The 16,538-nt window shown below is 39.9% G+C and overlaps 1 protein-coding gene across 8 annotated transcripts in view; it reads right to left on the reverse strand.

Moving 5' to 3' along the window:
* The window catches only part of IL1RAPL2 (interleukin 1 receptor accessory protein like 2), a 372,128-nt gene that overhangs the window by 162,418 nt on the left and 193,172 nt on the right, over positions 1–16,538 (reverse strand). For all 8 annotated transcript variants that reach the window (XM_057425174.1, XM_057425177.1, XM_057425171.1 and 5 more), the window contains 2 exons: positions 6,748–6,934; positions 899–1,052 (listed from right to left, as the gene is read on the reverse strand). In XM_057425174.1, the coding sequence (XP_057281157.1) occupies positions 899–1,052; positions 6,748–6,934 (341 nt within the window). The remainder of the gene's footprint in view (positions 1–898; positions 1,053–6,747; positions 6,935–16,538) is intronic.

Below are 16,538 nucleotides of genomic sequence, written 5' to 3' on the forward strand. Positions count from 1 at the left end.
TGCTAAGCAGAACAGAGACCTCCGGTCCTGTTAATAAGCAGACGCCTGAAGCTACTGATAAAGGGGAGAAGCAGAGGATTTACGGCTGGGACACTGATCAAACTCTAAGGCCACGCATAAAGACTAAAAAGGTGAAAAGTGCAAGAAGAGGAAGACTCATTTACTTCATCTTGAAGACCCCTACCCAGAGGAGGAAGACTCACTTACTTCATTTTGAGACCCCTGCCCATGACCAGAGGGGGCACTGTGCAGGCGCAGAGGACCTTCTGGCTCATTATAATACGAAGCGGGGATAGGACATGAATATGTATAGGCGTATTGTGCAACCTTATGAATATATATAACTTTAGAGAATAAATGTACAGGGAAACAACACTGAGGTACGCATGACTTTGAGGAATTATCCCCGTGCGTCTCAGCGCTGAATAAAAAGCATACCAACTTTACAACTTTTAACGAGTTGTGGAGTCAATCCACGCATCAAGATTCTTCACTAAAGACAAACTCTAAGGAGGGTGATCCTCATAAACCAAACCAAAGCTTAAAAATATGGAACAATCACTCAAAAGCTTGTTTACAGCTTCAGTCAGCCTTTCCTCTGCTTAACTTTGAAGACAAAACTGAAGTTTGAATTACTTACAGTGTGCAGGGAGAACTTAGTTCTGCTCTACCTTTTGCTTTATAACCAGCATTTCCAGGTTTTGTATAGAGCAAAAGGTAGAAGTAACCTGTAGAAATTTATAAGATCTTGATATAAATTTCCCCTAGTTTGGGACTGCTCAGCAACTGGGATTTGGTTTGGCCTTATATCAAACAGTTTCACTGACATGTAAAAACCACTTTTTCTTATTATTTCAAAGCTTTATTTTTTCTGTACGCATATAACAAAGATTCTTACCAGTAACCTTCAATTCAACTGTCCTTCGTATAAGCTTTCCTTCAAACTTCAGTTCACAAGTATAATTTCCTCCATCTTCTTCCTGGACCTCTTGTATTAAGAGAGTATTTCCCTTCTGAATTACAACGCTTCTCCACATTTTTGGCTTACATTCCTGCAGAAAAAAATCCATTGCCAGAATTACCCAGCTTGTACGACATAAGACAGTGTGACTGGATCACATTTTCAGTAGTATATGTAAGTAAACAACCATCTCAATGTATTTTGCTATTCCAATTCAAGTATAATTTTGGAAAGCACAAAGATCTGAAACTGGAATTAATTTGAAGATAGAAATTAAACAGAAATGTTTTTAGGGTTCAGTAATTCCTACGGTATCACATGGGCAGTGTTTAATATGTGGTGCCCTGAAGCAATGGTTGAGTATCTTCTCTTTTTCATGATGAAAAACAGCTAAGACCTCTCCTTTAGGATGCACCATTAAAATGTATCTCTGTTTGAGGGGAGTAAGGGCAACATCTGTATGAATTAGCCTGAAGGCAAACTTTACACAAAGTCTCAGGCTAGAACCATTTACCAACAGAAGAGAACAGCAAGAACAACAGCAATTTTGTGAGCAAGAGAATCCAGAAGCATGGCTTCCTTATGGTCTTGTTTTTTATAAGCTTTGATTCAGACTTTTCCTGTCACTGGGCTCTTTTTAGCATCACCCCATGTGCATCCTACGATGAGTACATGGCACTAATGGTCTGCAACTCTCAGTGACTTTGCCAGGCAGACCTCAGCTGTTATTTGGCAGATTTAGGTTCACCACTACTAATTGTGGTGTTACTGGAACAGCATTTGAGTCCTTCCGTACAGTGTGTGATGCAGTACAGAAAGAGGCTCTCCATTTCCTAATATACTGTGTCTTGCAGCCAGATCAGTCACCTTTCACGCTAATGGTATTCGTGATTAATTACCTCCTCGAATGCTCTAGTCTAAAAAGCACAGGCATAATCTGAACATTGTCTCTTTAAAATGATACCTTAAGATTATACATTTATTGTCTCTCAATAACTTTAACATCAAACCTGCTCTGCCTGCCCACAAAATCACATTCTTCTCAGTTCTCTAAAACATGCAGTACTGCCCACAGTTCTGGAAACTCTGTCAAATTCTGTACCCAGAGCACACAAAGCAACATAGGGCCCAAGTACATTTAACAGCCCTTTATTCCCTGTCTCAAGGTGGCAACATGGAATAAGCTCACAGACTGCAACTAACAATCTTGCATCAGCGACATTCAGGCTCAGCAACTTCAGAGATTCCTGTAAATAGCCCAGACCTATGCCCCATTTTCTGCTTGACTGTAACAGCAGTGTCAGAAATACAGCAAACAAAATAGAACAAAGCTTTATTTTAAGAAAACGACTAAACAAGAAAACTTGTTGACATGCAGATATGTTGCATGACAGCAAGAGATCAGATAACACAAACATCATTTTTTCAAAGGATTCCATACATATTGCAAATCCAATGTCAGATTCTAAATTAAACAATAATAATAAAGAAATAGAAAGATGGGACTGTGAGCATGTGGCCTTGCGCTTGAAAATGAAACATTTACCCGCACCCCAGTAGACCAAATTCAGTTACAATGTGGTCAGATTTCAAATTCTGATACTGAGCAGTACTACTGCAGGTAACAAGAGCGTTCAGGCTATCTTTCTGTTTCTGTTGTAAGGAAAGTAATCTTCTCTTGCATATGAATGTTACTTCACCCACGACAGAGAATGATTAGGATCCAGATCCTATCTGCTGTGTTAAGAGGAATCAGAGCTTATTTTTGTTACTAAATCACACTGACATTGCTCGAGACGCATGCAGGACACAGCTCTGAGCCAGAAAATGCCATTATATCCTTTCTGATTTGCACTCAATTTTTCAGTCCTATTTAAAGGTACATCAACCACCTACTTGGAGTAACTAAATCTGAACACTGGGCAGAAAATATGATTCAGTTCTATTCAATCCTAATTTAGAAGGAATACAATTCCCAGAATACACAAAGTAAGCGTATTTCAGATAACCACCCTTTCTTTCAGTACAGCACTGAAAAACCCTTAGATATGTTACCAGTTTTATACTGTCTATTTTTAAAAGTATGGGAGCAAAGAGATCAGAAATACATTTTCATATGCTTTATACTTTTATACACGACATATCTGCACTATGAAGGGCAACACCTTTACTACTACAGAGATTAATGATATAGCACAAACAACATTGGCGCTATTGTGGTTTTACAGGGAGGAACTGTTCTGTTGGAATGGTACCATTCATTTTCTAATTGTTTTCTTTTTGTATCTTCTTAAAACATTTCATATTAAAAATTATTTATAAGCTTTTCTTTCCCAAATTTTAGCTAATTGATTTTCTTCTACTGACTATGCAGGCTTTCTAAACATACGTTGAAAATGCCTGGTTTTCACAGGCTAGTTCAATACACAAACCTACAAGCAAAAAGGGGAGAAGCTGGGAAATCACAACAATCTGTATTTTAGGAACAAAAACAGCTGAGAAAAAAACAAGTTAAAAAAAAAAAGGGTTCATACCTAGATTTTACTGCTAGAGATCTGCTAATTTCTCTAAAAAGGGTAGTGCTCAATGGCACAACTCTGCTTGCTTAACAAATTACTTGCTCTTTCCTGATTCTGCACCATGTTTACCTGCTAGAAGAATCTGAAAACTTCTTTTTCTCGCCTAATTATTTTCGTTAGACATCTTAAATGCTTTTGGTTGGGTTGTTGTTTTTTTTCCCCAATAATTAACTTAAGCACTACTATGGTTCTTTTTGTTTTTCCCAAAATTCAAGAGGCAGCATCACATTAACTCTCTTTTTTTGTAGGGTAGATAAGAACTACCTGCCTCTCACCTGACATTTTGATTATTTTCACAGCCCTTCCTTCAACCTAGAGGAAGGAAAGAGACAGTGGGAATGGATCAAGACTCCACATTCAAGATGTAACATACCTTTTTCCTCTGCCAATTGATTTTTCATGAAACTGTTCTTACTGTTAAATCCTGTTCATTCAATCAATCTTGACTTGACACATGCATTTATTTAAAAAGAATCCTTATACTTCCTGTGAAAACTGTTCTCCCAGGCCTAACAGAGTTGTGTGTAGATCAGTGGAATTAATTGTTTCATCACTGTAATTCTGGCCAGAAGTAAAGTTCATATGACTATTGAAACAAATCCTCACAGCAAATGTTTTATTACTTCTATAGTATCCATGCAGAAATCTATTCAGGCATAATTATTTAAGAGCATGTTTAAATTACAGTTAACTCCCTGTAAATCAATGCAATTATTGGCTGAGATTCATTAATCCCTCCACACAGAGAAGCCTTTTGGAAGGCAGGGCAAGTCCTGCACATGGTGCACTCCCACCATTACTGTCCTGTCTGACAGTATTTCATCAGTCACGAGTCCAAGCTCCTCAACTACCAGCAAACTCGCAGGTTCTCCTTAACAAAAGGATTTCTCTTTTCAGCCAAATGTTTAAAGAAGGAACCTCGAGGACTTCCTTGTTTTTATATATCTACTGTTCTATTTTGCACAACTTACACTCTCTGGATGAAAAATTTCCCTGAATATTTCAGTGTAATGAAAAGGAATAGCCCCCCAGTGCCTCCAGAGCACATTTACACGAGAAGATGGCTGATTACACCTTCATGTACGTGTCAAACTCAATCACAATGGTAGAGGGAGAATACTTAAGGATCTAGTATGTTATGACTGGAAACAGATGCTTTCTTCAGAAAGCGAGGGTTGTATCCGAAGCAGAATATCACTTTATTCTTTGGGAGAAGGGACCTGCTTTTTTCTGCCTTACAGAGCATGATCTTAAGTCCCAGACTGCACTTTGTAGGGGTTACCACAGCACTCATTGTAAATTTCAAAGGATAACCTATGTACCTTCTGCATAACATTAATACAGGCATTTCACATTACTGAGCTTCCTGACTCATCCCCAGATAACACAGGTGTTGTCAAAGAACTGAACTGATAGTACATTATTGTTAATTATGGATAACGAAGTATATGTAGCAGGTTATTCCACTAATGGCTCTTCATTATCAACCTAAACTTCATAATGAAGTTGTCAACTTCAGCTGTCTCACCATTATCATCAAACCACATTCTGCTCAGTTACAGCACAGTGGTGACTTGTCAGTCAGCTGTTGTACTCCAGCCTCATGTCACGCAACCTATGTGTGCAACCCAGATAACATGCGTGGGTGTACAGAACAAAGACCTTTCTGTTCCCTTTCTTGGTCAGCACAAAGCATTGTTGATCTGGGGTTGTACATACATCTTCCTTAGAACGACTTCTGCTCCATGACAGCTAAAGATTATCCCTGACAGACTATTTCTGCAGTGTGCTCTGCAAAGAAAAGAGATCTTCAGTGATCTGGTGTTCAGTAATACCTAGGTAGGTAGGGCAAGAAACAGCTTCTCTCTTTTCTCCAAGATTTCAGACTTAACTGAATACATATATTTTATGTATGAACAGCACTGAAGATATCTACCCATATGCCAAGATAAACAGCTTCAGTGGCTGAAAGGAAAACTTTGTTTATACTAACAGTACTTTGTTTTGTACTACAGAACACGTTTTGTTACTACAAGATAGAACATGTTAGATTTCTGTAAAAAATTGAAATAGATGACTTTTCTAATTGCTCTTTCCTGATGCAACCTGCTAAGGAGGAAAAAAAAATCAGCAGTTCTGCACATGTTACTTATGTCACACAAAATAACTATCTTTAAAGAACATTATTAAGGTTGGCAAATCAAGCACTCAAAATTTAGGATTTAATTAGTTTGCATGTTTTTGCCTTCGTTACCTGAATCAAGTTTGTCCTAAACTCATTCTGCTTTTATCCCTACAGTCTAAACTCTATTTTCCACAAACCTCAAGTTGGCTCTTCCTCTTGCCCAACTGTTTCTTGTCCCTTCTGATTCTCAGCTCTTTATTCTTCTTCATTGTTTCTTGCAGCAATCCATACCCAAGGGCTTTTTCAAATATCAGACTGTGGTCCCAGTCTAGACAACAGGTAAAAGTTGCCAGACCTTTCTATTGTCTTGGTACCTGACATCTCGATGACAACCCATATTTTAGTCACTCTTGTGTTTTCTTGGAGAGCTACAACAACACACCACTCATAAATGCGCTCCTGAAAGTGGTGTGTGCTATGTGACAGGCCTTGGAGAAGGTGCAGCCAGCTGAGTCACCTGCTGAGTAGTACAAGTATCTAACAGACTTCAGCTAAAATTAACAGACATCAGTAAAACTACTCAAGGAACCCTGAAAAAGTAAAGGCATCTCTGTGAAATTACCCAGCGGGCTTTGGTAAAAGCAAACAAATGTTGGTGAAATTACCCAACAGACTTCATAAAAACTAACTGGGTAGCGCTACTGAAGCTGGTGGTGCTGATACACCTTCGACTCCACTGAAGGTTGCCTCCCTTTGTTCCTACTACAGTATCAGTTAGGGAGACATCGCACTAAGGTGGAAACTGGTACAGAAGCAGAGTGGTTTGGGAACATGGTACTACTCTTAGAGAAGTCATGTAACCTCTTACACGGACCATGCTCACTGTTCCTGATTTCTGTTGGACAATGATTATCCTGGGTAGTTTTGCCTGTGCTTTAACAGTACTTCTGTAATACTGGGAAAACTTCTTCCAGACCAGTTACAAACCACTGCAGGCTCAGAAAGGTCATCTCTAAGCCTCAGTCTGAAAACAGAAGTTTTGTATAGTTTCAGCGCAACAGCAATACAACAGCAATAGTTACCTTGTACCACACCACATCCGGCTCTTTACTGGCTGCTTTGTAATCCTCAATATCAGGACAAGAGATTGTCTTTCTCTTAGTGACTTCTGATTTTTCCAGATATCTGATCTTGCTGTTGTAGCACAGCCCAGATTCATTCTCAGCTACCGTCAAGGACATGGACACCTTCATGCAATATGTTGAGTTTCTGCAAGGACAAAAAGATATTTTCAGTTATTCTACCTCCTTTTTACCATGCTTGTTTCAGCACTGTAAGCTCTTTGTTAAGCTCTCCGTTTCCCAAGCACTTCTGCTGCACGCTCAAATAGTGACTGTCATGCTGTGCATTTCCAACATGTGGGAATTATGAGAAAATGTAGACTCATTTCTGATTTGATAATGAAGAACTGTGTAGAAAGTTTGTTGATACATGATGTAACCCAGAACAGCAGGTCTTTTGAGCTTTCAAATCTATGAACAGGAACCTGTTGGCATCTTAAAGGCTGGTCAGGATACACTGCCCCATTTCCTCTGTCATACGCACTCCTCCTCTACCTCTTTCTTTCCCACCTTAATATTTCACTCCAGTACACGGTGCTATACATTTGAGAAGAAGGGTTATGTGCCGGATGTTAAACCACATGCTGCAGAAAGAATTCCTCCCCCAGAAGAAATTTCTATATAAAATCCTATAGCATATGATACTGTGGTGGGTCGACCTGGACCAGCTGCAGCCACCCACCCAGCTGCTCCCTCACTCCCCCTCAGCAGGATGGGAAGGAGGAGGTAACATGAAAAAGCTTATGGGTCAAGATAAAGAGATCACTTACCAATTACTGTCATGGGCAAAACAGACTTGGAAAAAAACTATTTTAATTAATTACAAATTAAAATAGGCTTGGTTGTGACAAAGACAAAACAACTAAACCACATTCCCCTCGCCTCCTTTCTTACTCCTCTACCTGTCCCTCCTTCCAAGTAGTGCAGGGGTGGCGAATAGTGGGATGTGGCGTGTCCACAACGGCTCCTCTCCACCACTCCGTCCTCCCAGCTCCAGCACGGCTGCAGTTCCTGTCAGGAACACCAGCTCCCCAGGGTCCCTCCACGGCCCTGGGGCTGTTCCTCTTCCCTCACTCCTGACACTGCCCTGCTCTTTCCTGAACTCACCTTCCCGAGGCTCCCTCAGCCCCGCTGAGGGGCTCAGCGCTGCCCGCTGTGTAGCGGCTGGAACCGGCAGGAACCGGCTGTAACTGGCAGCGCCCAGCCCGGGGCCACCCCTCAGCCCTGCCACCGGTGCTCCCAGCGCCTGCCCTCTAAGCGGTTACACAGGTCAGACTGGAGGTAATATGGCCTTAGAATCTTGAAACATGTAACCCCCAGCACTTCAAACCATGCCTGCTCTACGGCCAAAGAACCCGGTCAAGCCCAGGTGAGCGCAGTGCGATCTACAACTGGTTTTAATTTAGTGTAGAATAAACACGACTAGCCCAGCTTCCACTCCTGACAATCACGAATACAGGAATAAATTGACTTCCTTCAGGCTTGCAACTTTATCAGAGCTATGAGACACACAATAAAAAACCCCAAACTGGTGTCTGCCGTGGTTGCTGTGAAGCATCTTGTACTTTACACAGGATCGTTGCAAGCCAGGCTGTCAGCCTCTGCCCTTCATAAGGTGCAATGGGAAGCTACAAAGTACAAGCAACAACATAATGAGGCCCTTCCTCCCACCATGCATCATTTTGTCATTTTAATTGACTGCCCTACAACCAAAAAAGCCTGGAGTGAACCCAAGGGTGCTGGGTAGTTGAAGGGCAATGTGGAGAGCTCGGGCAGGAGGTACTGCCGCTGCCTCTTCCTTCGCAGCCTTGCCACAAACCGGTTTAGCTGAGGCAAGAGGTGGCACAGCAGACAAAAAGTGCCCTGTGCACCTGGAAAGTGATCCATCAGTCAAACCCTGACACTAATGATCCCGGCTGCTTCCCCCCTCCAATTAGAATCAAGACTATGCTTTTAATTTAAATGAAAAATAATAATAACAGAAAAATCCAACATGCCCCATAACAAATCTTTTCTTATGGAATGTTTAAACATGTCACTCTGTCAAGTAAGCCTGTAGTTGGGAAGAAAATAAAGATCCATAGGGACACTTTATCACGACTCCAAGCTTCATGCTAAACAAGCACTGACAAAACTGTGCAAATGGCTCCCTGTCAAAGGAGTGTGCCACAAGCAGGTATTTGCAGAAAGAGGTATTTGCAAGGCAAATCAACAGGCAATCTTCAGAACACTCCCATTTTCAGCATCATTAGTGTTAAATATTCAGCAGAACCACACACTTCCCCATCCTTACCCCCTTCTGTTAAATATGTCACCTGTAAATTTATGTAATGAAGTGGGTGGATATTTTCTCTGTCCCTTACCTCAGAGTGGAAAGGCTCACCCTGCACATTGCCATGATGTCTTTCACTTCAGAGGCTATAACAAAATCTCATCCACACAAACTGCACAGAATGTATTATTTTACATGAAACAAAAATTCTCTGGACTGCAAAAAAAACACATAATTTGGGGTAGGCATTTCAGAAATACTTACATGATTTAGTGAGCAGAAGTCCACTCTCCCAAACTACTTGCTTTTGAAAGGGGTTACTTTCTTTGTAGGAAGAAAATAAAACATATTCAGAAAGTTTCAATGCTTCCTAATACAGCACTGAAAATCCACAAAATATGGATACATCCACCGAGTATTATCAATAGTAATTAATTAGTAATGATTCTTAGCTTTCCTGAATAACTACAAGTATTACTGAGTGCAATTAAGGTCATACGTGCTCAGTAATAATGACCTAGGCTAATCAAGACTGACTTTGAATAGTTGTCCATTGGTGTTATTTAATAGTGTTGCATTTTATTCTAACAATCTTGCATTATTTAGATTGTATTTTGAAAAGCCCTGGAGGCTACTTCTATTTAAAATGCTTCCTGGAACCGTGACCTAAAAATGTAGTCCTCTTTTCATTAGTTACAATTAGAATTGAGTAGAATTGAGAAAACTAAGTGCCTGGTGAGTACTATCACTTTTGTTCACACTCCATGACCTAGACAATAAATCTATTCAGGCTCATGATGAAGGAAGCCCTCACTAAGTCAACAGCAACAGACTTGAAAGCTTTATGAATGCTGTACCAGCCACTCAAGTTAGTGCTACTGCTGGTAATTCAGAAAAGGGCAACTTTTGCAGGAATTCCAGTGAATGAAGCAGCAGCCTTCCTTTAATCTAGTCAGTTTGGGATAACAGTTATATTTCACTCATGAGCAAAAGGAAACACCAGTTTGATCAGCCTCATTGTTCTTCTCAATTTTGAGGCAGAATTCTGGGAGGCAAAGAAAAGAAAGAATTACTTGATAGTACAAAGAAAATAAAATTGCCTATGTTTTCACACTGAAACTAAGATCTGTAATTCCCTATGTCAAGGGAATAGTTATAAACCAGGCCTACTCTCTCGACTGGAAATGTGAAGACAAGTTTAGCTTTGCCAGAGTTCACAAAGCAGTTTCTTTTGCTCTTTGTAATCCCAGGCTACCTGGAATTGGCTCAGAACCACAAACTGAAGCCAGCTTAGAATCCAATAGAAAACCACAGGGAAAACCAAGGGAGTTTAGCAGGTCTCAAAACAAAAGCAAAGCAAACTGTGAGTTTGGCTTGACTTCGAAGCCAGGACAAGAGGGAAAAGGGGAGGATATAAATAAATGAATAAGAAGGACATTTGAAATTGAAGTGCCATCCCTACATAATTTTTCATCTTGTTTTGGATTCAAGACAGTTCATCAGCCCTAAGGCTGAATTCAAATTAGAGGAAATATTCACAACTTTGGAAAAAAACTCCTTTGGCATGTGTGTTTCTGCTAAGTGAGGGTGGTTTGTTAAAAGAGTCAAATAAAACAATTTTATTTTGTCTCTAGTAATCACAGACCCTTTCCCCCTTTGTTGATTTTCTCATAAAGAGGAAAGAAGCAGCAAAGTGGGTTAGTATTTTATATTGAGTAGATAAAATAAAACTACCCCCCCCCAACCCATAAACTAACCCATATTTTAATTGCATATTTATACAAGAGGACTTTTCTTTTTCCCCTTGCAGGCTCATTTTTTATTCAGTGTTGGGGTTTTTATTACATTCTAAGACTTCGGAGGTAGATCCAAAAGCTAGGAAGTATATTTATCAAAGCAATGCTCAAGGAACAGAACAACTCAGACTTCTCCCAACATACCTAAACGCTCTGGCTGTTCTAATGACATTTTCATTGGCTCGCTGAAGTACTAATTGCAGGACTGTATAAGTCAACCTGTATTCCTCTTCGCTTATTCCAAGTTAAAGCAGTAACAGCAATAACTACACCATCAACCGTCTTTGCTGATCTGAAGGGCCACAGCAATTAATGCTCTACCAGATCTACTACCAACTGCTATAATAAAGTGCTATGTTATCAGCTTTCAGACTTAAGTATTTGATTGCTTTCCTCTCTCTTCATGAGAATTTTATAAATGTATTCCTAAATTTTACATTTCACATAATGGTTACCAAGCACTTCCATTGTTATCTAAGCGTGCTTTGTTCAGATCAAATAAGTCATTGTTTGGTGATCTGCTTAAAGAAAAATGAGTTATTTATTAGAATTGTTTTTTTTTCAGATCACACAAATCTAGCATCCTCCCTAAAACAAATGGATTATTACTTGCTCTTTCAAGTGTTAGCTTATTTCTTGTGGACTACCACTGCTGCATGTTAGGGGTCATTATCTGGAAAAGATTAATTTCCCACTTAGGTGTTAATCACTCTCAGATGTGACAAATCACAGATCCTTCAAAGTTTTCTTTTTTTTTCCTTTTTAATTTGTCAAGTGAGAGAGCAATGCCTGAAGAGGAACACTTCAATAGATGGCTGGCACTGCTGCAGCTGCTCCCTGATCCATAAGCCAAAAGGTGCAGTGATTTTGTGGCTTGTCTGTGTGGGCCTTGGCACAATTCCAAACATTCCTGTCTTGTATTTTGCTTGCTTGTTGGTGTTATAACTGTAATTCTAATACCAACTCCTATGCATGATAAAGAGAAATCCTAATTCCATGTTACCCCTTCTTCAATGTTTGACTCATTCTCAAGATTCTACTAACAAAAGAAAAAAATATCATGGAAGTATGAGCTCAGAAAATGAGGTGCTAAACCAGTAGATATTACAAATCCAATGTTCTTGCATTATCTCTACATCCTCTGATCCTCGATCTGCATTGTGAATCCAGACAGAGGTACCATTCAAGGCCCCATTCCCTTCAGGTAGAAAAAGCATTTCAGCTGAGCTAAGCCAACACTCTCTAGAAGTTTTTCTTCTTTCTGTACTTATTTTCTCCCAAGATTTAATTTCTATACAAGATTCACTAGAGACAAGATGACAATTTCAGCTTGACCAAGACATTCCAGATATCCCAGGGGCCCATGTTTTACAATGAAGAAAGGCTATCCCATTACTGTTCAAAATAAAGCATTTCTGAGCAAAGTCACCGAAAGGTATTTTTAAAAGGCTTATATTAATGACAGCCTGAAAAACAGATATCCAGAGATGTCTCAAGTTAACTATCAGGAATACAGTTCTCACCAGAGGCCCTTAAAAGCAAGACCTGTACTCCTCACTGTGAGTTAGCCCTTTTTAGGGAATTTTTGAGGCTTGCTTTTCTTCCCTGGAACAAAAGAAAACATGTTTGGATCTGGCAGCTGGGTAGAGTTTCTCTCTCAGCAAAACTTAGATCTGAGTTTAAATTAAAGTTGGACTTCAGCTAACATCCTTATTAAAATGGAAATGTGACATAAAAATGTCAGGATGTGCCTAGTACAGTCAATGATAAGCCCGTTACAGCAAGACCACAATTTGAAAACTCAGGGGTAATGTCTAGTATCATGGGTTTTAAATCTTTCTGAGAACAGTGACAGCCAGTCTGATTTTCACATGGTTAAGGGGCAGGAGGAGCTATTTCTTTTCTGTTTGCCTTCACACATATGCACTGGTCCTTCTGATCTCTGTATGATGAGAGAAGCAATGGAAAATCAAACAAATTACCAGTCAGTCCAACAGGGACTACTTGGGGGTAGAGAGAAAATCTCCTAGTATTTAAGCTGAATCTCACAGGTCAACAGGGTTCCTTGGTTCGGGATTCTTTTTTTTTTCCAAGTCTTCAAAAATGTTAATTATTAGAAATGAATCTATGAGAATATAATACGTAACACAGAAGAAATGCAGAAGCTGAAAGAATATCAGGTTATCTCTAGCATATCACACTGAAGTTCATCAATTATCTGGTCTCTGTCAGCTTCAGCACATCCTGTTCCAGCAGAAGAAATCCTGTAATTGGCCACATTTGCTCTCTTCTTCCTTGCCCTTAAGAATTACAAGGCAACAAGCTACCCGGAAGTTTACTACTACAAATGACTAAGCCTTTTCATTTATTTCCTAATACTTTTCCATTAGAACTGTGGATATTACTGTTAAATTATATTGTCTTACTGAAAAGCCCCATTACCAATGACATAAATCTGGGGCACAGGGACAACTGCTCCCAGGAAAGTATTAAGAAATCCCCTTTTAATGATTTTGTATTTACAATACCCTGTTTCTGAGAGCACTGAACACTTTCTCCTTTCTTTCTTCCAAATCACACGTGTGAATAAGTGTATCTACTCCTCTATGCCTTTTTTGTTATTACACACCTAACACACAAAACAAAATTGCATTCAGGATACCCATCAGACACATCATTGCTAAACCTCACTGACTTTGTTACCTCAGGGAATAAAACCTGTGGAACACATCCTTCTTCATGCATTTAAGTCCTATATTGTAGATGCAATGAGAAAGGCAAGCCCTTCTCAGTTTGTATATGGGCAATTAAGCACATAAACCACTGGATCAGTTATTAGCTCATAAGATATATAAGGAACACTTTATGATAGCATCCTCATGCCAATTTACAGTGAAGGGATGTTTGAGTCCTACAGCTGAATCCTTCTGTCTGTGTCTTCCCTTAAGTGCTTGACAGAAAAGAAGAAATTATTCTCCAGGATCACCTATCAAATACTAATTTAACTCCCTGTGATTTTGTCACCTTGTGCTTTGGGCATGATGTATTTCCTCAAGAAATCTTCTATTTGTCTGTCCATTCACAGGACACATACAATATTGTGTACCAACATGCTATAGTTAGTGATGGCTCGATGTGTATTTCAACAGGAGTGGTACCTGGGTAAGCACATTCCCCTCCCCCTGAAGAACAGAAGGGACATGGAAACTCCCTGACGTGTTGGAGAGGAGATGGCTGAGGAGGGCTAAACAACATCTTGGCAATAGGTCTCCTGCATGCAAAGTTGACTGCATGAGGGAGCAGTCACTCCACTTTGCATCCTTTCTCTCAACCAGGCAAGGTTTGAAGCCCACCAGGGAAGACACTTCCTTCATGAGCAACCACTGACAGTGAGCTGAAACATTATCGAAGCACTGCAGCACATGGAGCTTTCGTGATGACAGTCTGTAGGACTAGAAAGTAATGTCAGCCATTTTAAAGGTATCTAAAGCTGTGATTTTATCATTAAGAAAACTGAAAGATAAACAATATTTTTCTTGTGCATGCTGCTGCAACACCGAAGTCACTGGATGCTCTCCAACCAAAGAGCAATATGGGCATTTCTGCTTGAAACCCTGACTGCTCCTGCAGCTTCTCACCAACAGTAAACACAAAGGGTGTCAGTAAAACAGAGGATGGATATTTTCTCTTTTAAAGCTTTCTAGAAGAAGAGTGAGCAAAAATATACATATCACCAGGCAAAAGACGCAAACCCTTGGTTTTGAGTAAATCCAAGTGTCAAAAGAACAGATAGAACTGATTTCTCTCAACAAAGACAATGTCATCAAAATGATTTGCAGGAGCACCATCAGTTTTTACACAATTTTAGATAGAAAAGATTCTACTTTCTTCTGCATTTTGATAATGCCAAAACATTGTATCTCAGTAAGTTAAGTTTTATTTTATCGTGAATCATACTGACTATATTGTATCTGCTCTAACACTGTATTCAGGTATTGAATACCATATATCACAGGGATTTTGTTTGTACAGAATCAGTTGTTTTTAAAGTGGGAAATGTCACATGCTTTTAATGTGTGACATTTAATATTAGTGTCATACAGAGCCTGGGAAGACTATGCCATGCTGAATCCATGCACTTTCTCAAAGTGTGAAATTTAGCTGCTTCTACAGATATGCCTGGGACAGTACAGTATGAAAGCTGGTCACACAGCAGTGTGTAAGTCTGATAGGTAACCATGAGATACATAATCCATCATCTGATAATTAAAGACCCTGCCCACTAGAAGGCATCATCTTTAGATCTTTCCAGGGAAAGTCTATGGGGAAAAAAACACACATTTGCCTTTGAAGCATAGGGAAGGAGATATTCTATGACCAAACTGGAATTACAACACTGTGTTCAAAGGGATTTGAGATACAAAATCACCTTTGACATAACAGTTGAGCACTGAATAAAGCCAAAGCACCTGAAAATGAAACATTCTGTAATGAGAAGATAATTGCCATGGACAAAATGAATTTCTGTATTAAAACACATACTGCAAGAACCATGAGAGACGGCTGCAGAGAAAGCAGCCAAACCCTACACATTTTCACATCATGATTTTGCCCAACTTTCCTGTTTGGTCTCTGCTGAGATTTGAAAAAAAACTCTCCTTTCACTTGGAAGCCAGACCTTCAGCACTCAGAGAAGTGGTGCAAATTTTCCTGGGATGCTGTGTGCATACTGCAAGTCCATGTTCTAGGCATTTGAAACAAGTTCCTCAGCTCTGCCTAAGACCCACAGAAGTGAGAACACAAAGGTTACACAGCAAATGAAGTTTTACTGACAGGCCCTCGAGGCTGTCTAAGTCTGATTTTGATTTGCTGGTCATGCACTCCACAGACGTTCAGAAGCCAGAAGGCTTCGAATCTACTGTCAGTCTATTTTGTTATTGCTCAGAAAGTAGTATCTCAGTGTTTCACCAATGGCTAAGCAAAGGCTTGATTCTTCTGTGCATGTCCATAGCAATGCTGTTCTCCATTAAGAAATGTGCAGATAGGGACCAAGGAAGGGAAAAAAGATGCAGATTTCCTAACTTGGTTTGTTGGTAGTTCTCTGGCATCAAATGCTGGTATTAAAGACCTGCAGGCTTATTGCCTCATAGGCATTCAAGGCCCTCACTCCCTTGTTACTCTTATCCTGTACAAAAAATGAGGCTTAGCTACGTCAGCCAGTCTGGCAAACACAAACCTCTACCTCGTGCTTTCCCTGCACCCCTGCAAGGCCCAGACTTTCTATCCTCCTGGTTCACATTACAGGAATTTGAGTTATTTTATTTCACCAACAGTTAATTAACAGCAAATATACACTAATGTTTTACTGATCTTGCTTATAAAGCATTTATTCAGTACTTCAGTTTATTTTGGAGCTGGGCCCAGTTAGAAGGAAGGGTTTCAGGAACAGTCCCTGATATAAATGATATAAATGTCCCAACATTTATTTGGGATCCGTAGTGAAACACACATCCATCTATTGTGAGAATCCCTTCTGGGTGTCAGCAGATCTAGCTGTAGTAATATCCCTGATTTGGCACAGAATAGACACCTGAGAACAAAGCAGATCCATGAAACTCACATGAACTCACAGCTCAACTCTGCGCTCTTTTAAAAGTCCCTGCAGAATCAGGACCCCTTACAGT

This window comes from Pezoporus wallicus, unplaced genomic scaffold (assembly GCF_028554395.1).
Source record: "Pezoporus wallicus isolate ANWC-B61680 ecotype Strahan unplaced genomic scaffold, APGP_CSIRO_Pwel_v1 scaffold_6445, whole genome shotgun sequence".
In the NCBI taxonomy this organism is placed as follows: Eukaryota; Metazoa; Chordata; class Aves; order Psittaciformes; family Psittacidae; genus Pezoporus; species Pezoporus wallicus.